Source organism: Pongo pygmaeus, chromosome 7, assembly GCF_028885625.2.
Source record: "Pongo pygmaeus isolate AG05252 chromosome 7, NHGRI_mPonPyg2-v2.0_pri, whole genome shotgun sequence".
In the NCBI taxonomy this organism is placed as follows: domain Eukaryota; kingdom Metazoa; phylum Chordata; class Mammalia; order Primates; family Hominidae; genus Pongo; species Pongo pygmaeus.
In genome coordinates this window covers 107210881-107233147 of record NC_072380.2, presented here as the reverse complement: position 1 = coordinate 107233147, position 22267 = coordinate 107210881, and the positions used below count along the sequence as shown (strand labels likewise).

At 39.6% G+C, this 22267-nt stretch overlaps 1 protein-coding gene across 2 annotated transcripts in view; it reads right to left on the bottom strand.

Annotated features, from left to right (window-relative positions):
- Window positions 1-22267, bottom strand: part of INTS8 (integrator complex subunit 8) — a 57201-nt gene that overhangs the window by 15829 nt on the left and 19105 nt on the right. For both annotated transcript variants that reach the window (XR_008504148.2, XM_054498707.2), the window contains exons 10-16: window positions 22122-22263; window positions 15058-15128; window positions 14486-14661; window positions 12875-13008; window positions 10651-10761; window positions 7589-7790; window positions 4922-5043 (exon numbers count right to left, since the gene is read on the bottom strand). Coding sequence is in view for 1 of the 2 variants with exons in the window: in XM_054498707.2 (XP_054354682.1) it covers window positions 4922-5043; window positions 7589-7790; window positions 10651-10761; window positions 12875-13008; window positions 14486-14661; window positions 15058-15128; window positions 22122-22263 (958 nt within the window). In the remaining variant the exon portion in view is untranslated. The remainder of the gene's footprint in view (window positions 1-4921; window positions 5044-7588; window positions 7791-10650; window positions 10762-12874; window positions 13009-14485; window positions 14662-15057; window positions 15129-22121; window positions 22264-22267) is intronic.

The window sequence follows — 22267 nt, the reverse complement described above, 5'->3', positions numbered from 1 at the left end:
ATGGGGTTTCACCATGTTGGCCAGGCTGGTCTCGAACTCCTGGCCTCAAGTGATCTATCTGCCTTGGCGTCCCAAAGTGCTGAGATTACAGGCGTGAGCCACAGCATCTGGCCAAATTCAGAACTGGGCCCCTTTATCCTTGTTCATATTAACTTTTATACTCCATGGCTCTTGTAGAGGGTGCAGTAGCAAGGATAATTTCAAATCCATCAGGAACCCCTGGTTTCTACTTAAAATAGACCTAGACAATTTTCTAGGGGTCCCTACTGCTTAAGGCGGCTTTTTTAAGGAGATGGCAAGATTGTGACAAAGACAAAAATTGGTGGTTTTTCTCTACATTTTTTTGTTATGAAAAATTTCAAACAGAAAAATAAAAAAATAGTTCAATAAATACCTGACACATTGTGACTATTCTGCCATGTTTGCTTTATATATCTACATAAATTGTTTTGTTAAACCATATTAAACTAAGTTAGACACAATATTTCATCCCTAAATACTTCTACATACATCTTCTAAGGGCGATGACATTCTTCTCCATAACCACAACTCTGCGATCATGCCTAGGAAAATTAACAAGAGTACTGTGGCTTTCCAAAGCTCGTGAGAATAACATAAAAACCCTACCTATACTAGGTGAATGGACATGGACCAATGGCCTAGCAGGATATTTCATCCTGCAAGCTTACCTAAAATACTCTTCTCTGACAAATGGAATCACAATACATGCAGCTATTCACTGCAGTGTAATGCCAGGGCTACTGTAGCTCTTAGCTCAAATTCATCTTCTGTTGTCAGGGATCATATGCTTTAGGTCACTGAATTTATTACATAAATTTAATTTTAAAAATTTTCAAAGTCTAAGGCCTCAAATCAATTGAATTCCACAAACATTCTTGAGCACCTACTATGTGGTGGGCATCATGGAAAGCACGACATAAAAATTAACTGCCCTGAAGCAGTTCATTGTCTTATAGAGAAGACAAGTAGATAAATAACTTATTATTCAGCATAAACACAACAAAAGAAGTAAGTCAACAGTACAACAGTAGCAGGATCAGTACAACAGTACAAAGGAAGCAGGAAGAGGAAGTGATTTACTCATTTACAGAGAAAAGAATATGGGAAAGCATCAGAGAAATCACGCAAACACGCAAAGCTGGGAAGGACATCCTGGCTAATGTGACAAACAGCGTGTGCACAGGTGCAGAATGGAAATATGGCGTGGGCACGCTGGTGCTGCCAGCACAGGGCTGGAATGCCAAGGGGCAGGGGAGCTGCTCCTGGAGGAGGAGAAGCATGCACACCTTAAGAAGCCTGGTAGGCCACATAACAACGTAAGGTTTTAGCCTATACTAGCACCACTGTGGCTGCCAACCTCCCCCCCCCCACTACCTAGGCTCTTATCATCCAAGTGCCTATAACCTGTGCCCTTTCCATTATGTGACATTGCCACCCACTCTGATCCAAGGGGCAGACTAGACAGTTTTATATTATTGCAAAAGGGTATATTTTAGTGACATGCTTAAGAATTTTCTGTTCCTATTTGTGATTACGTAATATGAGAGTAGGAAAATATGTTCCTATGTAACAGAAGAGAAAACATTAAAATCACCTAATATCCCATTATCCAGAGATAATGGCTATTAATATCCTTTCAGACTTTTTCCTACACGTGTGTGCATGTGTGTGTGTGGTGTATTCCACACCAGATTGGAAGTGTGGAAACTGATTCAGATTGTATTTTTTTCAAAACACAATCCTTCATTCTAAACTTCTTTCTCTAATTCTTTTTTCCTTGACATTAACAAGGCAGTGAGAAGCCAATTATGTATGGAAGGTGGCACACAAAACCCTAACCACCAGATGACATATGAGGAGACACCCAAGTGACAATTCTTTCGCAAAGTCACCACACATCCTTTCTCCTTTTGGACCAGATCAGGGGAACTGCAGGAAGCAGTGAGACAGCCTCTCCCAGAGTTAGGCAACCAACAAAACAATTTCCTGTGTCCTTACACATTGCAGACCCTCAAGCATTCATTACACAAACACATGCCTATCTCTCCTGGTGCACAGCTCCACAGAATTCACTGCCAGAGGTAAAGAGAAGAGTTACTATGCTGTCTTTGCACTCAGTGACAAAGCTATGATTCTAAGTGTAAATGACAGTAACCTTGGAACACAATGGTTCCCTCATCTGATTTTCTTAAAGGCTAAGAAAATACTGGTGTGCATAATGAGACAAGTGCCCAATATATTAAGAACTCACATGCCAGAAAGTTCACTAAAGAGACAGAAATGATTCAGGCCGGGTGCGGTGGCTTATGCCTGTAATCCCAGCACTTTGGGAGGCCTAGGCGGGTGGAGCACCTGAGGTCAGGAGTTCTAGACCAGCCATGGCAAAACCCCGTCTCTATTAAAAATACAAAACAAAAAAAAAACTACCCGGGTGTGGTGGTGCACGCCTGTAATCCCAGCTACTTGGGAGGCTGAGGCACAAGAATGGGTTGAAACTGGGAGGGAGAGATTGCAATGAGCCGAGATTGTGCCACTGCACTCCAGCCTGGGCGAAAGAGGGGGACTCAGTCTCCAAAAAAAAAGAAGATAGATACGATTCAATGTCTGAAATTTCAAAGAAAAGGATAATTCAAGTATGGCAATTTTCACGAGCAAGTGTAAAGATAACAAAAAGGGCCGGGAGCGGTGGCTCATGCCTGTAATCCTAGCACTTTGGGAGGCCGAGGTGGGCGGATCACCTGAGGTCGGGAGTTGAGACCCCCTGACTAACATGGAGAAACCTCATCTCTACTAAAAATACAAAATTAGCCAGGCGTGGTGGTGCGTGCCTGTAATCCCAGCTACTCGGGGGGCTGAGGCAGGAGAATTGCTTGAATCCGGGAGGCGGAGGTTGCGGTGAGCCGAGATCGTGCCACTGCACGCCAGCCTGGGCAACAAGAGCGAAACTCCATCTCAAAAAAAAAAAAAGGGCTGGGCTCAATGGCTCACGCCTGTAATCCCAGCACTTTGGGAGGCCGAGGCGGGCAGATCACGAGGTCAGGAGATTGAGACCATCCTGGCTAACACGGTGAAACCCCGTCTCCACTAAAAATACAAAAAATTAGCCGGGTGTGGTGGTGGGCGCCTGTAGTCTCAGCTACTCGGGAGGCTGAGGCAGGAGAATGGTGTGAACCCAGGAGGCGGAGCTTGCAGTGAGCTGAGATCGCGCCACTGAACTCCAGCCTGGGCGACAGAGCAAGACTTCGTCTCAAAAAAAAAAAAAAAAAAAAAAGATAACAAAAAGGGGGGAAAAACTGAAGAAATCAATAGACTCTCAATAAATCCTGAAAGGGTTAAAATGAAATGAGCTCAGTTTTTAAAAGGACATACATGAAATATGAAGGAAGAAACAAGTAACCAAACACAAATGTTACAAAGTGGCACAGTTTCACAAGAGTTCCCAGATAAACACAGATTTAAAGGATTTTTTTTTTTTTTTTTTGAGACAGAGTCTCGCTCTGTCGCCCAGGCTGGAGGGCAAGTGGCGCTATCTCCGCTCACTGCAAGCTCCGCCTCCCGGGTTCACGCCATTCTCCTGCCTCAGCCTCCCGAGTAGCTGGGACTACAGGCGCCCGCCACTACGCCCGGCTAATTTTTTTTGTATTTTTAGTAAGGACGGGGTTTCACCGTGTTAGCCAGGATGGTCTCGATCTCCTGACCTCGTGATCTGCCCGTCTCAGCCTCCCAAAGTGCTGGGATTACAGGCGTGAGCCACTGCACCCAGCCGATTTAAAGGATTTGTATTACTAAAGACAAGTTAGGACAAACAAAGAATAACAAAAGGTAATAGCAACAATTAAAAATAATGAGAAAATCTGAAGCACCAAATATACCCAAAAAGGAGACAGGGACTTATAATGTTAAATCACTACATGTTTTACTTTGTTTTTTGGGTTTTCTTTTTTTTTTTTTGAGATGGAGTTTCGCTCTTGTTGCCCAGCCTGGAGTGCAATGGCGCCATCTCAGCTCACGGCAAACTCTGCCTCCCGGGTTCAAGCTATTCTCCTGCCTCAGCCTCCTGAGTAGCTAGGACTACAGGGGCCTGCCATCACACCCGGCCAATTTTTGTATTTTTAGTAGAGACAGGGTTTCACCATATTGGCCAGGCTGGTCTGGAACTCCTGACCTTGTGATCCACATGTCTTGGCCTCCCAAAAGTGCTGGGATTACAGGCGTGAGCCACCGCGCCCAGCCTACTTTGTTTTTTTTTTTTAACTGTAAGACCAGAAAGTGAGAAAAACCCACTACTTACTCAGAGTGTCTATAATATTAACACACGAAAGATATAATCTTAGAAAAAACCTCCAGTTTCTTATTAGTTTTGATATTTTCTGTACTCAGAAGCATTTTAGGTTGCAAAGGATATAATTAAGACAACAAAATAACTTACTGCCAATTTACTGAATAAATTCTTTCACTAGGGGAATAATTACTAATAGCAAACCTATTAGAGATTCAGACACAGCAAACTTAGAAGGGTAAAATTCTAAAGAAGAATAAAGTGTTCAAATGGAAACAAGGAGAAGTGCATCCCTGACGGACTCCATCAGTTCTAGAGTGTGATTAGAGCAACCAAAGCAAAGAAAGCAAATCTCTCATTACTTAGGATTACACCAATGTGTTATCTGTTAACTAAATAATCTGTGACTACATGCTCATGAATTATAGGGCATTAGAAAGAAATATTAGAACAATGTCAAGTGCATGAATTATCAAAAACTATCCTTTAACTATAAATCAACAAGCATTTGTCCAAACATTTGTATCACAGAAATTAGACAAGTTCCCAAAGTAGTATAAAGTTAAAGAAACAAGTATAATAATACCATCCTAACAATCCTTTTATTTAAACATTAACTACCTTTACATATGGATTACTCTGAAGCAAAAATGCAGGAACTTGGAGTGTAAGGTATTCATTTTCCCTCCAGTTTAACATAAAGGCAACACATTCCTCAGCTATAACTTGACGAAGAGGAATATCTAAAAAGCAAAGCAGAAAACAGTTGGAATTACCATCAAAACATTAAAATAAGAACAAAGCAAATACTTGCTCAGATTTCAATTGAATAAAAAAACAGGACGGGTATGGTGGCTCACACCTATAATCCCAACACTTTGGGAGGCCAAGGCAGGAGGATCACTTGAGGCCAGGAGTTCGAGACCAGCCTGGGCAAAAGAGTGAGACCTTGTCTCAAAAATAAAATTTTGTAGAGACAGGGTCTCGCTCTGTCACCCAGGATAGAGTGCAGTGGTGTGATCATGGCTCACTGCAGCCTTGAGCTCCCAGGCTCAAGCGATCCTTCCACCTCAACCTCCCCAAGTAGCTGGGACCACAGGTCCCACCACACCTGGCTAATGCTACCACACCTGGCCAATTTTTGCATTTTTGTAGAGATGGGGTCTCACTATGTTGTCCAGGCTGGTCCCGAACTCCTGGACTCCAGTGATCTGCCTGCCTCGGCCTCCCAAAGTGCTGGGATTATAGGCATGAGCCACCATGCCCAGCCTCCTTCTTATTTTAAATACTGTTTATAAGCACAAGCTATAGGACAAGTTGCTGAACATTTAATAAGTTAGGAGTTTACAAAAATTATATGCAGAGCTATCAGTCCTTTACCCTCCCTATCCCCAAAAAAGTGATGTGAACTACAAACTGTTAAGCCAAAAACGTAGCCCAAAGAGACTAATGATTTAAAGGAACTTTCACCCATTTCAAAGAGTAAGAGCACAGGCTTTGAAGCTGGGCTGGAGTAAAAAAAAGCACAGGCTTTGAAGCTGGACAGAACTCTGTCTCTTCCTGTGTGACTGTGGGCAAATTCCTCAACCTCTCTGCACCTCGGTTTCTTAGTTACAAAATGGGGATAAGGAAACAGTAGCTACTTCACAGAGCTGCTATGAGGACTAAATGAGTTATGCACCTGAAGCATAGAACAATGCCTGACACGCAGTTAGCACTCAATAAACATTAGGGTTTAAACATTCTTTCTCATTTTAGAAAACCATGTATGGAAAACCTACCTCTCACTTTTAAAAAGTAAACATGTATACAGCAGCATGCATCCTTTAGTGCCAGCATATTATTAGATCAATCCTCATGAAGACATTACAATATTTAAGAGCAATGATGTGTTAAAGCTCAAAGGCATTCTCTCTATAGGGTACTAAAAAGTTATGATCTATAACTGCATGCCCCTGCTGGAAATTAGACTTTAATTAGAAATTAAATTAACCCATAGGACTCAAGACGGTAGCACTTGCTTCTGTTTTGACACATTACTATCACCTTCCTTTATAATGCAATTCCACTGTTTATACTACTAAATGTGTACAGTATGATTTAATTGCTCTAAATACTTCTAAAGCAGAAAAATAAGAAACTGCTTTAACTAAGAAAGATTTATATGTGTCATAGATGATCATTTATATGGTAAGCCCCTTTTCATAGTAAGACATTTACAATTAGAATTAAACAGTCAAGATCTGTTCCTAAAGTAGCCACAAGTGAATTTCTAGCCCACTGGCAATCAGTGTGAAGGCATTTTATGGCTGTAACAAGGAAATAAAACTTCAATCTGTACACTCAAGGACATTTTGATTCTTTCAAACACCTGAAAATTGCAATATAGTTTCTCTAGTGTGTAGAAGTATCCCCTAAAATCCATGTGTATCTGGAACCTGAGAACGTGACCTTATTTGGAAACAGTCTTTGTAGATGTAATTAGCTATGATGAAGTCAGCTGGATTAGGGCAGAACTTAGATCCAATGACTGGCGTCCTTGGAAGAAGAGAACACAGACATACACGGGGGAAGGCCATGTGAAGATAGCAGCAGAGACTGGAGCAATGCAGCCACAAGCCAAAGATTGCTGGGTCACCAGAAGCTAGGAAGACGCAAGGAAAGAGTCTTGGAGCCTTTGGGGGCAGCACAGCCCTGCAGACATCCTGACTTCAGACATCCGGCCTCCAGAACTGGGAGATAATATATTTCTATTGTTTTAAGTCACCCAGTTTGTGGTACCTTGTTACAGAAATCCCAGAAACGAACAGTTTCCTTCATTTTTCCCAATGTTCTCAAGTGAACACCAAACCCAAATTCTGTTTTAGGAGTGAAATAACTTTTTTCAAAGATGATAAGAACTCAGCCAGGCATGGTGGCTCATGCCTCTAATCCCAGCACTTTGGGAGGGCGAGGAGGGTGGATCACCTGAGGTCAGGAGTTCAAAACCAGCCTGGCCAACATAGTGAAACCCCAACTCTACAAAAATACAAAAATTAGCCGGGCATGACGGTGGGTTCCTGTAATCCCAGCAACTGAGGAGGCTGAGGCAGGAGAGTCACTTTAACCCGGGAGGCAGAGACTGCAGTGGGCCGAGATCGCGCCATTACACTCCAGCCTGGGTGACAGAGCCACACTCCATCTCAAAAAAAAAAGATGATTACAAACTCAAATAAATCTGCTTTTAAATTTTCTCACAATTATCTCAGTACTGAGTTTCTGAAATTTGTCTTTGTGAACCAGTCTTACCAGGAAGCCTCATTTCCAGATACCCTCGTACCCTACTTATAAGGTCGGATGGCGGTCTCTCTCCTGCCTGCCCTGTCCCAGCTTCATGTGTATGAATATCCAAAAGCAACATCTCATTCAGCATGACCTGACGAAGCTTCGGTGAGAACTCTGTTACCAACTCCAAACAAGCAGCAAAGAGCTGTTTAGCATGGGAAAAGTCCTGTGAAAAGAAAAAGAATAGCCTGGGTCACCTTTCCTTTGGCGCCAAAAAATGTGTGCCTTTATGTTGACAGAGCAAAGAGGAGAAGGATTAGTTCAAATGGTTAACGTTGCTTTTCTCAGGGAGTGAGGCTAGATAGTCTTTTCATCTCTGTATTGTTGATTTATTCCAAAAAATATTTAATACCTTTGTAATTTTAAAAAATCCAATAAACAATATAAAATACCTATATATTATTATGCAACTTTTATAAAAGTTATAAAATAACCGAAGACTTCTGTATTACACAGGTGTAAAATTCTATTACAAGCACCCTCCTCCATCCAACATATTCAGAATTAGACCTTAGACCATTCAAGGGTTACACATTCCAAAATCTTTGCACACCACCATACTAGACAATAAAATTGGCTAACAAATAAAATGAAATAAATCAGCTATGATCCAAGTCCTTTCCTATGCATCGCTTATGTTTCTAAAGACTATATTCTATTGCCCCACATATTTCATTTACCCCCATAATCTGGCTTCTACCCCCATCATTACAAAGAAATAGCTCTCACAAGCCAAAGATCTTTTAATTGTCCAATCTACTGAACACTGTTATCTTACAGGAATTAGGGGCTGCAACTCAGTGCTATGTATTGCCCTTTTCTTGACATTTTCTTTTCCCCTAGCTATTACACCTTCTACATTTGTCTGGTCCTCACACCCATCACACCACTATTTCTTGGACCTAGTATTGCATTCCCTAGGGTCTCACGCTCTTTATGTTCTCTCTGGGTGATTTTGGTAATTCCCAAATCTGTAACTCCAGTCCAGACCATTCTCCAAGCTTTAGGCTGTTTCCAACTGTAGCTTCAAATTAAAATTGTAAAAATAAACTCATAATCTGCCCTGCAAAAATGTGTTTCTGCACATTCATTTGCTGGTATTGCCACTTGTTCTCTGACTCTCAAACCGGAAGTCTGAGCATCGTGTTCAATTCTTTCTCCCTCTCTTGCCTTCCACATTAAGTCAGTTGCCAACTGCTTCCAGATTTTACCTCCTAAATATTTCTCTAATATGTTCTCTTCTCTCTATCCCTTGTAACACTTGTGACACTTACTAGCTGTGTGCCCTTGGACAATTTAATACCTTTAAAGATGAGATAATACCTTCCACAAACTTTTTGTGAATAAATGAAACAATAAATGTATATGAAATTTCAGAACAGTCTCTGTGCCCAGTAAATGTTATGTTAGGTGTAGAAGGAGATAAGGCTACTAACTACATTCCTCCTATTAAAACTTTTCAATGGCTTACAATTTTCTCAAGATGCATTGTCTAATATGGCAGCCACTAGATAAGATGTGGCTACTGAGCATGTGAAATGTGACTAGTCCAAATTGAGAGATTCTATAAAATATCTACCAGATTTTGAAGACTTAGCACATACATTTTCAAAAGAATGCAAAACATCCCAACTTTTTATATCGATTACACATTGAAATTAGACATATTGAGTTAAATAAATCATTTCAATCAACTACACTTTTTTATGAAATTACAGATTACATATGTGGCCTACACTATGTTTCCACTGGACAATGATGGTCTAGAGCAGCAGTTCTCCAACTTTAGAATGCAACAGAATTACTTTGAGGGCTTACTTAAAAAGATGTTGGGCCCCAACCCAGAATTTCTGATCCATTAGGTCTAGGACAGAGCCCCAGAATTTTTATTTCCAGCAAGTTCCAGCCACATGCAGTGGCTCATGCCTGTAATGCCAGCACTTTGGGAGGCTGATGTGGAAGGACTGTTTGAGCCCAGGAGTTAAGATCAGCCTGGGCAATATAAGGAGATGCTGTCTCTGCAAAAAAAAAAAAAAAAATTCTTTCAAATAAGCTAGGCATGGTGGCACATGCCTGTGGTTCCAGCTACTTAGGGGGCTGAGATGGGAGAATTGCTTGAGCCCAGGAAGTCGAGGCTGCAGTGAGCCATGATCACGCCACTGCACCCCGGTATGGGTGACACAGCAACACCCTGTCTCAAACAAAAAGTTCCCAAATGTCACAGATGCTGGTGTGGGGATGTAGTTAACTTATTTAAGCCTCAATTTTAGTTCATTTCTGCCTTCCAAATGCTGCCTTTAACCTTCCTAAAGAACTCAGAGTATGATCAGTCATGCAACTGCACTATCTTATGTGATTTAACATTCCACTTATGTCTCAACATCCCAGACTGCAAACTCATGTAAAATACACTACAAAAGTATATTTTTAAAAAGTTTGTTTTTTAATCTTGGTACACAATCTTTACTAGCTGAATCCTAAAGAATACAAACAATATCTTTGCATGTTCTCTAAACTTTTAAAAAGGCACAGAGCAGTATTCATTTGATCAAGACCATTTTAGTATAATAACAACGGTAAAGCAAAAAGAACAAACCAAAATGCCTTTTCAAATATCTTTTTAGGCCTATGACTGTGACTTTAAAGATTAGGAAAAGGTAAGTTCTGGTCCCTGACTTCCTGCTAAAATTAGTAAAGCATATTCTTTTTTTTTTTTTTTTTTTTCGAGATGGACTATCACTCTGTCACCCAGGCTGGAGTGCAATGATGCAATTTCAGCTCACTCCAACCTCCACCTCCCATGAGATTCTCCTGCCTCAGACTCCAGAGTAGCTGAGATTACAGCCACCCAGCTAATTTTTGTATTTTTAGTAGAGAGAAGGTTTCACCATGTTGGCCTGGCTGGTCTTGACCTCAGTTGATCTGCCCACCTCAGACCCCCAAAGTGCTGGGATTACAGGTGTGAGCCACGGCACCTGACCATAAAGCATATTCTTAACAAGTGTTTGATACACACTTTTACTCACCTTAACAGTACTGCAGTGCAAACCTTTGGCCATAAGAATATAAACCAAATCTCTTGTTAAATTGTCTTTAATTCCCAAGATAACACCACTATAGACAGAAGGTACTTCCCACTAAAAGAAACAAAAAATACATATATATATATGCACACATAGAGGAAGCCAAATCCAGATAAGAATCTTTCAATAATCTTCAATCGCATTTAAAAAAATAATTCACAGGTCGTCTCTTAAAGAGAAAGGAAAATGACAGCCATAATATAACACTAACGAAAATGAACACATTTGCTACAATCAACAAGTAATAAATAATGGACCGGGATTACTATTAGGAAAAAAAGGCACACAAAGACTAGGAGTTTTATATATATTAATTCAGGTAATCCTCACAACAATATCAGGGTAAGTACTATTATGCTACTACTGTCATTTTGCAAATGAGAAAACTGCAACACAAAGTTAAATAACTTGTTCAAGATTATACGGCTATTTAAGTATGAAGCTGGCATTCAAGTTCAAGCAGGCGGTTAGTCCCAGAATCCCCTATCATAACTATTATGCTATACTTGTTCATCTTAAAAATTTTTGGTTTGTTCTTGATTTTTGAGATAGAGTCTCGCTCCATCGCCCAGGCTGGAGTGCAGTGGCGTGATCTCTGCTCACTGCAATCTCTGCCTCCCACATTCAAGTGATTCTCCTGCCTCAGCCTCCCGAGTAGCTGGAAATACAGGTGCATGCCACCATGCCCGGCTAATTTTTGTATTTTTAGTAGAGACGGGGTTTCACTATGTTAGCTAGGCTGGTCTTGAACTCCTGGCCTCAAGTGATCCACCCACCTCAGCTCCCCAAAGTGCGGGATTACAGGCATGAGCCACTGCACCTGGCCTTCATCTTAAAAATTCACACTAATAAATAGCATCAATGCTAAAAAAAAAAAAGCCCAACTAATTTTTAGAGCAATTTTTTCTTTTCTCTCTACTAGTATGTTTAAACCCAATTTTTAAAAATACAGGTCGGGTGCAGTGACTCATGCCTATAATCCCAGCACTTTGGGAGGCTGAGGCAGGCAGATCACCTGAGGTCAGGAGGTCAGGAGTTCGAGACCAGCCTGACCAACATGGAGAACAACATGGAGAAACCCGTCTCTACTAAAAATACAAAATTCGTCAGGCATGGTGGGGCATGCCTGTAATCCCAGCTACTCGGGAGGCTGAGGCAGGAGAATCGCTTGAACCCGGGAGGCGGAGGTTGCAGTGAGCCAAGATCGCACCATTGCACTCCAGCCTGGGCAACAATAGTGAAACTCCGTCGCAAAAAAAAAAAAACACACCATACATTTCTGGCTGCCTTTTTACTACATCTTCAACAGGGGAGGAGTAAGTATGTAGGTAGTTAGGAGCATTACCATATTGCTTTAATTTCTCCTGTATCTGTTGATTACTTCCCTTGGATCTCTAAGCTACATTCCACTGAAATGGTGTTTTAAAAGCTATTTTCATTTGCACTTTCTATGCAGGAAAACTTTCTAATAGATAGACTCAGAAACAGGTAAATGTATTAGCTGGAGTTTTTAAAGGAACATTTAAAGCCAAAAATGTTCCATAATGAAGTATTATGCTACAGAATGCATAAATAATATACCATTTACATATATTTACAACTACATTTAAAATGCAGCCAGACGTGGTGGCTCACACCTGTAATCCCAACACTTGGGGAGGCAGAGGCGGGTAGATCAATTGTGGTCAGGAGTTCGAGACCATCCTGGCCAACATGGTGAAACCCCATCTCTACTAAAAATACAAAAATTAGCCGGGCATGGTGACAGGTACCTGTAATCCCAGCTACCAGGGAGGCTGAGGCAGGAGAATCACCTGAATCTGGGAGGCAGAGGTTGCAGTGAACCAAGATTGCACCACTGCACTCCAGCCTGAGTGACAGAGTGAGATTCTGTCTCAAAAAATAAATAAATGAAATAAAATGCATATATTTTGTCAACAAATGGAAAAACTCATTTTTAGATGTTACTCATTTAATGGTATCTTTTTGTTTCTGACATTTCCTATTTTCTCTGTCAATGGATGTTAAAAATGCAATTATGATCATATGAAGGTCTTAAAACTGTTAAGAAGTCCTTATTATCAAAAAGGTCAGGGAACAGCTTTTCTATTAAATTACCTCAGAAAACAAGGGCAATTTTCTTATCTGTTCTTGACATAGGGTTTACCTTATTAGACACTGTCCAGAATTGGCGCTCTGAAGTCATACCATGTAATTCAATTAAAATTTGTCTAATCCTCCAAGGATCCACTGACAATATAAGTTGATGCTCTAACTGACCAATGTTGACACTTGCTGAAGCTAAAAAAAGATTTACATTTCAATGATTTAATTCAAAGATATACACGAGAATGACAATTTACTTAAAATTATGTATTTTGTATTATATCTATAAATTAAAAGCTGCTATCATCTTGAGAACTGATTCATTCAACATTGTATAAATTACACATTAACTTCATCCTCACACAGAAAACCTAACAAAATTTTACTATATCTACATTTAATAAATGAATGCATTTTAAAAATAAAGATAATGAAAATATAAACGAGATAAAAATCAATATTTATTTCATGCAAAGAACTATGTGGAATATATGAAAATAATTAACTTACACACAGACTTATATACTACTTAACTTATACACTACTTTTGAATATAATGTGTTAACAGAAGCATATATAAAATGTTAATTTTGAGTAATAAACATTAAGCACGTGTTTTATGAGAGAAGGGGGCATGCTCTTCCCAGAGAACCAAAAATGATTACCAAAATCCCTAATTACAGCTCAGATATCAGATACAGTCTTCAATAATGCATTTCCAGCATTTCTGTGTTAACCTTACCCTTTTCCTTTACAACTGCACATTCAACCAGTTTAAATCTAGTGAAGGTCAAAGAAGCTAAAAGTTTGCTTTTGTTAAACCAATTGAATTCTCTCTCATCTATATTAAACGTTGAAGTTTATGTTTCTTATTTAAAAACAGCATTGTATTTTCTACTTATATTTGTAAGGGCAAAAATGGAAAAAAAAATCAAACAAGGCAAAAATGGCAATACTGCCAAAGCTGTTCAGTCAGCAGATACTAGCACAGTGATATAGACTGACACGCATGAAAATCTGTCCTCTTTTTGGTCCCAGCATCTCTCACTACTCCTCTCCCCCTTTCTGTTTTTACCTCCATGAACAAATTGGCAGCAGTGTTACCTTGGTCTATTTCTCCAGCGAAAATCTTTTTTTTTTTTTTTTTGAGTCGGAGTCTCGCTGTGTCACCCAGGCTGGAGTGCAGTGGCGTGATCTTGGCTCACTGCAAGCTCCGCCTCCCCGGTTCACGCCATTCTCCTGCCTCAGCCTCCGGTAGTAGCTGGGACTACAGGCACCCACCACCATGCCTGGCTAATTTTTTGTATTTTTAGTAGAGGCGGGGTTTCACCGTGTTAGCCAGAACGGTCTCTATCTGCTGACCTCGAGATCCACCCGTCTCGGCCTCCCAAAGTGCTGGGATTACAGGCGTGAGCCACCGCGCCCGGCCTTCCCCAGCTAAAATCTTTCATGTATCTAGGCCTGAATCTGCACTAATCATTGGCTTGGCAGAGCTCTAGAGCATAACTGCTTATACAGAAATCTGATACAGAAGACAGGTGAATTTCTATTAATTACCAACATAAGTGTTAATTAAAACAAGTAAGAGAGAATCCTCAAATATATTTCAAGGTTAATTTGAATAGAGGGGCAAAACATGCCAACATTTTGGCTGGCAGACTAGAGAGCTAACCTGGGATATCATAAAATGAAGTTACAGGTTTAATGCACAGATTTACTCTAGGGGATCTCTTCCTCATCTGATCAACAAGTAGCTTTCGTTCTTCATCTTTCAACAATGTAATGAAAAGCTCATGTGAAGAAATCATGAAAACATACTGCAGATCTTCCAACCCCAGACACACATTCCTAGATCAGTAAGAAATATTGTAAAACAAGAAAGTGTATAATTTAGTTTGAGAAAAACAATCATATCAACCAATTTTAATAAGCCATTTAAAAAGTCACCATTACATAAACTGTATAATGATATTTTAAAATAGATTTTAAAATTTCCCTTTGGTCCTTATTTAAAATTGTGATGTCAATGCCACAATATTAAAAAAAGGTAACTATATAATCCTAACGTCTCACGTGGCTATACAAATTTGAACTTAATGGGTTCTCAAACACCAGTTACTGCCTGGTTAAAAGATACCCAAGACAAAAATAAAAGATAATACAGATATTTTGTTCACAGGACTAAGTTCAAAGTTAAAAAAAAAAAAAAAAAAAGGAAAGAAAAAAGAAAAGAAAGGTACTTACTTTAGAAAAGCAGCCATGTTTCCTTTCAAAGACTCTGAAGCTTTTTCTAAATTTACTGATCTTGAACATACCTAGGAATTTGAGTAATTTTCATTTGAATATGGGTACTTATAAAAATGTAAATTATAATTTGAAAAGGTTGGATTTAAAAACAACTGAATTTTCCTTTTTCAACAATGTACCAATCACAGATTTAGTTAAGTAACTTAACAGAAGAGACCAGACCAAGGAATAACAATCCATCACAAAGAGGGAATGGAATGTGACCATTTTAATAAGTGCAGGTGTATACATGTAGCAAAGAATAACTTAGTTACCATGCTATACAGTTCTCACAGAATTTATCAAGTATGTTGCCAAATTATATTAAGTGATAAACCATAGAAATCAATAGCTCCTGTCAGAAAAGAGTTAAAAAAATAAAAAAATTTTAAAACCAAAAAGAAAATAATTGAAAAGAATAACTGATTTGTCACGAATATAGAACTAATGGTTCTATATTCATGAGCTATTCATGAATAGTTAAAAAGGTAACCAAGGTTTAAAAAGTAAACAATGCAAACAAAGAATAGAAACTAGTTATGGTCATATTAGTTATCTACAAATAATATTTTCATATTATGTTGAATTTATTCATTAGATTAGGGTTCCTCCTCATATATTATTTATAAGAAGCCAAAATAAAATATAACTAGTGTAAAAGTCCATAATCTCAAGAAATTGCTAAATATTTTTTACATTGACACATGCAAAAAATAGAATGTTCATAGTAGTATTAATCACAGTAGCCGAAAAGTGGAAGTAACCTGCAGTCTACCAACTGATGAATAAACACACAAAATACAGTATATATCCATTAAGTATTATTCAGCCATAAAAAGTGAAGTACTGATACATGCTACAATATTGAAAACGTGCTAAGAAGCCAGTTACAAAAGATCACCTATTTCATAGTTCCATTTACATAAAATATCCAGAACAGATAAATCTATAGAGAAAGTAGATTAGTAGTTGCCTCAGGTGGTGCGAGATTGAGGGAAAATGAAGAGTGACAGGTAATGAATAAGAGATTATCTTTTTGGGGTGAAAAAAGGAAGTGAAGTGATAGTTGCACAACTCTAGGAATACACTAAAACGCACTGACTTATACACTTTAAATGCGTGAACTGTATGGTATGTGAATTATATGTTGATGAAACTGTTATTAAAAAAACAGGCTGGGTGCAGTGGCTCCTGCCTCTAATCCCAGCACTTTGGAAGACTGAGACAGGTGGATCACCTGAGGTCAAGAGTTCGAGATCAGCCTGGCCAACATGGTGAAACCTCGTCTCTACTAAAAATACAAAAAAAATTACGTGGGCATGGTGGTGTGGGCCTGTAGTCCCAGCTACTTGGGGAGGCTGAGGCAGGAGAATCACTTCAACCCAGGAGGCAGAGGTTGCAGTGAGTGGAGATCAGGCCACTGCCCTCCAGCCTGGGCAACAGAGAGAGACTCCATCTCAAAAAAAAAAAAAAAAAAAAAAAGCAGTGTTTTAAAAGTACTATGTTCAAATACCATTTTCTGATTAACAAATTAACCTATCAGTAAATAACATCTGAGCATCTTGGAGTATGTATTATACACTTACATTCTAATAACTTTGTTTCTTTGCTGCCATATGTAAATATCTTATGGTGAGTAATAAATATCTGAGTCTCCTTTTACAACAGATTATTTATTCACATAGTGAGAAGCTTTGTACATGTGTCATGGAACAATGTAGGGAACATGTAACTTCTGATAAGCAAACCTAACAGATCATGTTATGTGAATTTCATGCACTTCAATTTAAAAAAAGAAAAACTCAAACTAGTGGGCATCTCTGTAGATGCTTTAATATTAAAATAATAAATTTTAATACTAATAAACTTAAGATGAAATGGACAAATCCTTAGAAAATAACTTCTTATAACGAACTCTAGAAAAACGAGAATATAGTTCTATGATCACTGATCAAAAACCTTCCCACAAAAAAATTACCCAGGCCCAGACTTTACTGGTAAATTCTACCCAACACCAAAAGAAGCAATGACTTCATTTTTACATAAACTTTTCCAGACAATAAAAAAGACAGATGCCTCAACTTATTTATAAGGCAAGCATGACCTTGACACGAAAATCAAAGGCAGGACAAGAAAAAAAAAAAATGCGTGCATCGGCCGGGTGTCATGGCTCACACCTGTAATCCAGGCACTTTGGGAGGCAGAGGTGGGAGGATCACTTGAGGTCAGGAGTTTGAAACCAGCCCAGCCAACATGGTAAAACCCCGTCTCTATTAAAAATACAAAAAAATTAGCTGGGCATGGTGGCGGGTGCCTGTAATCTCAGCTACTGTGGAGGCTGAGGCAGGAGAATCACTTGAACCCAGAGAGAGAAGTTGCAGTGAGCCAAGATTGTGCCACTGCACTCCAGTTTGGCTGACACAGTAAGACTCCGTCTCAAAAAATAAAAAAATAAAAATATGTGCATCAATCTCATACATGAATGTAGAAAAAAAAAATCTTCATATATTGGCAAACCAAGTTCAGCAATTTCTATTAAAAAAATATCATGACCTAGTTGGGTCTATTCCAGACATGCAAAGGTGGTTTAACACTTGAAAATCAATTATACTTTATCACATGAACAGGTAAGGAGAGAAATTATGTGATCATTTCAACAGACACAGAAGCATTTAATACAATCTGAAAATAATTCATTATTTTAAAAACAGGACCTTCAGTGAACTAAGGAGAGAAGGGAACTTCCTTAATCAGATAAGGAATAGCAACAAAAACCTACAATAAACATAATTCTAAATGGTGAAACAGTGCAAGCTTGCTTTCTGAGACTGGGAGTGAGACGAGGCAGTTCTCTATTCCCACTTCTACTGAACACTGTACTGGAGGTAATAGCCAGCACATTAAGAATAAGTAAAAAGAGGCCGGGCACGGTGGCTCACACCTGCAATCCCAGTAATTTGGGAGGCCGAGGCGGGTGGATCACCTGGGGTCAGGAGTTTGAGACCTGCCTGACCAACATGGAGAAACCCCATCTCTACTAAAAATACAAAATTAGCCGGGCGTGGTGGCACATGCCTGTAGTCCCAGCTACTCAGGAGGCTGAGGCAGGAGAATTACTTGAACCTGGGATGCAGAGGTTGCGCTAAGCAGAGATCACGCCATTGCACTCCAGCCTGGGCAACGAGAAAGAAACTCCATCTCAAAAAAAAAAAAGTAAAAATAAATCAAAATTAAAAGATCAGAAAAGGAATAAACAAAATGCATTCTTCACAGATGACTGCATACATAGAAAAATGGGAAAAAATATGAATAGAATTTTTAAAAGCTAAGCAAAGTTTTGTATCCAAAGTTGTTGGATACAAAATTATTAGAAAGTTAAACTATACCTCTGTATCAATGCATAAACTATTTTCAAGTCTACATTTTAAGAACTATATAAAAATTTAAGACTTCTATGGAAAAATTAGGAAGTTCTAAAGGACACTAAAGACTGCCTAAAGAAATCAAGAGCCATCATACCCGTTCATGGATTAGGACACCCAATAATGTAAACATGTAAATTCTTAGGGGTCTCCCTAAGCATACTTTGGCTTAGGAGGCTGCCCATAAATTTTTTTCTAATAAAGAAAAGAGACATAATTTCTTTCTAAACTGGCTTCTAAATTTAATGTAATTCCAAACAAAAATCCAACAGATTTGTGGAACTTGACAATCTGAGTCTAATGTTTACACATAAAAATGCAAAGGACTGCCGGGCGTGGTAGCTCACACCTGTAATCCCAGCACTTTGGGAGGCCGAGGCGGGCAGATCATGAGGTCAGGAGTTTGAGACCAGCCTGGCCAATATGGTAAAACCCCGTCTCTACTAAAAATACAAAAATATGCCAGGCATGGTGGCGCGTGCCTGTAGTCCCAGCTACTCGGGAGGCTGACAAAGAAGAGTCGCTTGAACGCAGGAGGCGGAGGTTGCAGTGAGCCAAGATTGTGCCACTGCACTCCAGCCTGGGCAACAGAATGAGGGACAAGAATAACCAATACAACCTTGAAAACAAGGTAGAACTTTCTCTCGATGGTATCAGGACATGGACATAATGAGGTATGGATAGACAAATAGAGAAGTGGTATAAAATGGCTCAGAAACAGGCCCATACATGTATAAACACCCGGCATACAATAGAGGTGGCCCTAGAGATTGGTGGGAAAAAAATTAACCTTTCGGTAAATGGTGCTGGCACACTTCCTACTTCACACAAAAATCAACTGTAGGTTGATCAAAGACCTAAACGTGAAAGGAAGGCTATGCTATAAAGCTTTTAGAAGATATAATAGAAGAATATCTTCATGACACAATAGGAAAAAGCTTTCTTAAACAACACACAGAAATCACTACAACGGAAAAAATCGGTAAATTTGATATTAAATTTAGGAGCTTTGGAACAATATAAAGAAAATTAAGCTTGGCGTGGTGGCTCATGCCTGTAATCACAGCACTTTGGGAAGCCGAGGTGAGTGGATCACCTGAGCTCAACAGTTCGAGACCAGCCTGGACAACATGACAAAACCCCATCTTTACCAAAAATAAAAAAAATTAGCCAGGCATGGTGGCACGTGCCTGTAGTCCCAGCTACTCAGGAGGCTGAGGTGGGAGGATGGCTTGAACCCAGGAGGTGGAGGTTACAGTGAGCTGAGATCACAGCACTGCACTCCAACCTGGGTGACAGAGTGAGACCCATCTCAAACAAAAAAAAAAGAAAAACTAAAAGTCAAACTCAGTGAAGATATCTGCAATATTTAAAATTGGTAAAAAAGAGAACATATACAGATCTCCTACAAAAAAGAAAGCTCCTTCCAAAGAACAGACAATATAATAGAAAAATGAGACATAACATGGCCGGGCATGGCTCATGCCTGTAATCCCAGGACTTTGGGAGGCCAAAGTGGGTGGATCACTTGAGGTCAGGAGTTCAAGACCAGCCTGGCCAAAATGGCAAAACCCCGTCTCTACTAAAAATATAAAAATTAGCAGGGCGTAGTGGTGGGCACCTGTAATCCCAGCTACTCCGGAGGCTGAGGCTGGAGAATCACTTGAAACTGGGAGGCAGAGGTTGCAGTGAGCTGAGATTGTACCACTGCACTCCAGCCTGGGCGACAAGAGCAGAACTCTGGCCGGACACGGTGGCTCACACCTGTAATCCTGTCACTTCGGAAGGCCAAGGCAGGCAGATAACCTGAGGTCAGGAGTTTGAGCCCAGCCAGGCCAACATGACAAAACCCTGTCTCTACTAAAAATAGAAAAATTAGCCAGGCGTGGTAGTGCACGCCTGTAGTCCCAGCTACTCAGGAGGCTGAGGCAAGAGAATTGCTTGAACCTGGGAGGCGAAGGTTGCAGTGAGCCAAGATCACGCCACTGCACTAAAGCCTGGCCAGGCAACAGAGGGGGCCCCATCTCAAAAAATAAAAAAATAAAAATAAAAAAGCAGAACTCCATCTCAAAAAAAAAAAAAAAAAGAGGCATAACACTTGGAAAAGATAACTCAAAAAACAAAATCCATGAGTAAAAATTAAATGAAGAGTTGTAGAAATGAAAACCTCAATGAGGTACTGTTATACAACCACCTCACAGGCGATCTGACAATATTAAATGTTAACAAGGATATTGACTGATGAGAACACTCAGGCATGCTGGTGGTTATAAGCCACTTGGTTTTTAAAAATTAACGTTGCAGATATGTTATTCCCTAGATATATAACATAAACTGGTATGTATGCACACCTAGATATATGTACAAGTATGTTCCAAGTGGCAAAAACTATAAACAACACAAATGTCCCTCATCATATGTATATATAGCCAAAAACTATACAAAACACAAATGTCCCCCATCATAAGACTGAAGAAATTGTGGCGTGGTCCATATAATATTCTAACTTTTTTTTTTTTTTGAGATGGAGTCTCTCACTGTTGCCCAGGCTGGAGTGCAGTGGCGTGATCTCCACTCACTGAAACCTCTGCCTCCCAGGTTCAAGCGATTCTCCTGCCTCAGCCTCCCAAGTAGCTGGGATTACAGGCGCTTGCCAGCACGCTCAGCTAATTTTTTGTATTTTTAGTAGAGACGGGGTTTCACTATGTTGACCAGGCTGGTCTTGAACTCCTGACCTTGTGATCCACTCGCCTTGGCCTCCCAAAGTGCTGATATTACAGGTGTGAGCCACTGCACCCAGCCTCTAACACCTTAAAGCAATGAAAAAAATTGTTATTTATATACAACTTGAATAAATCTCACAAATAAATCTCTTTAGTGAAAGAAGATGATGAATACATATTGTATGATTCCATTTATATGAAGTTCAAAATAGGCAAATTAAAGAATGTTCTTTAAGGATGCATACAGAGGTGATACAAATATAAAAGAAAGCAAGAAAATTATGATCACAAAAGCCGGGGCAGTAGCTACCTCAAGGGATGGTAGAAGAGGTTGTAAAGACCACAACAAAGGCTTCTAGAGTGCTGGCAATGTTGTATTTTTGGAAGTAAGTGGTATTATCTGTGCTTTATGTACTTCTCTCAATGTCTCTAACATTAAGACTGTTAAGAAAGAAGTAGAGTGATCCAGTAGAAACACAGATTCCACAGCACACATGACAGATAAGAGGTTTGATTTGGGAGTTCTTAGTAAACAGGTGATGAAACAGATGAGTGAAGCTTTGGAAGTAAATAAAAAATGATGAGTGAGCCAAGGACAAAAGTTCTATAAACAGAAATACTAAAGGAAGAGCAACAGAGAAGTCAATGAAGGACTAAGGAGAATCCAATAAAGATGCTGAAGAAACATGGTGGAGAACCAGAAAAAGAGCTACAGCAGAAGACCAGGCAGAAGGGCATAGTCTGTCAAAAGCGCCAATTGTCAGGCACAGAAAGGCAAGGCAGACAGGAAAAAAGGAACTGGATTTGGCAATTAAGAGGTCACTGGTAAGCTTAAAGCAAATTATAAATCAAAAGAGGAAAGAAAAACATGTCATACCTCAAGAAGAAAGTCTATTTTCTCTTTATTTGGTCTAAGAAATAGCTGGTTAAATTGAACACTAATTGTTCTGCCTTCCAGTATATCACGGACTGTATTACAGGCACAAACTTTAAAACAGATTTCATCTAGAGCTTCATTTCTGT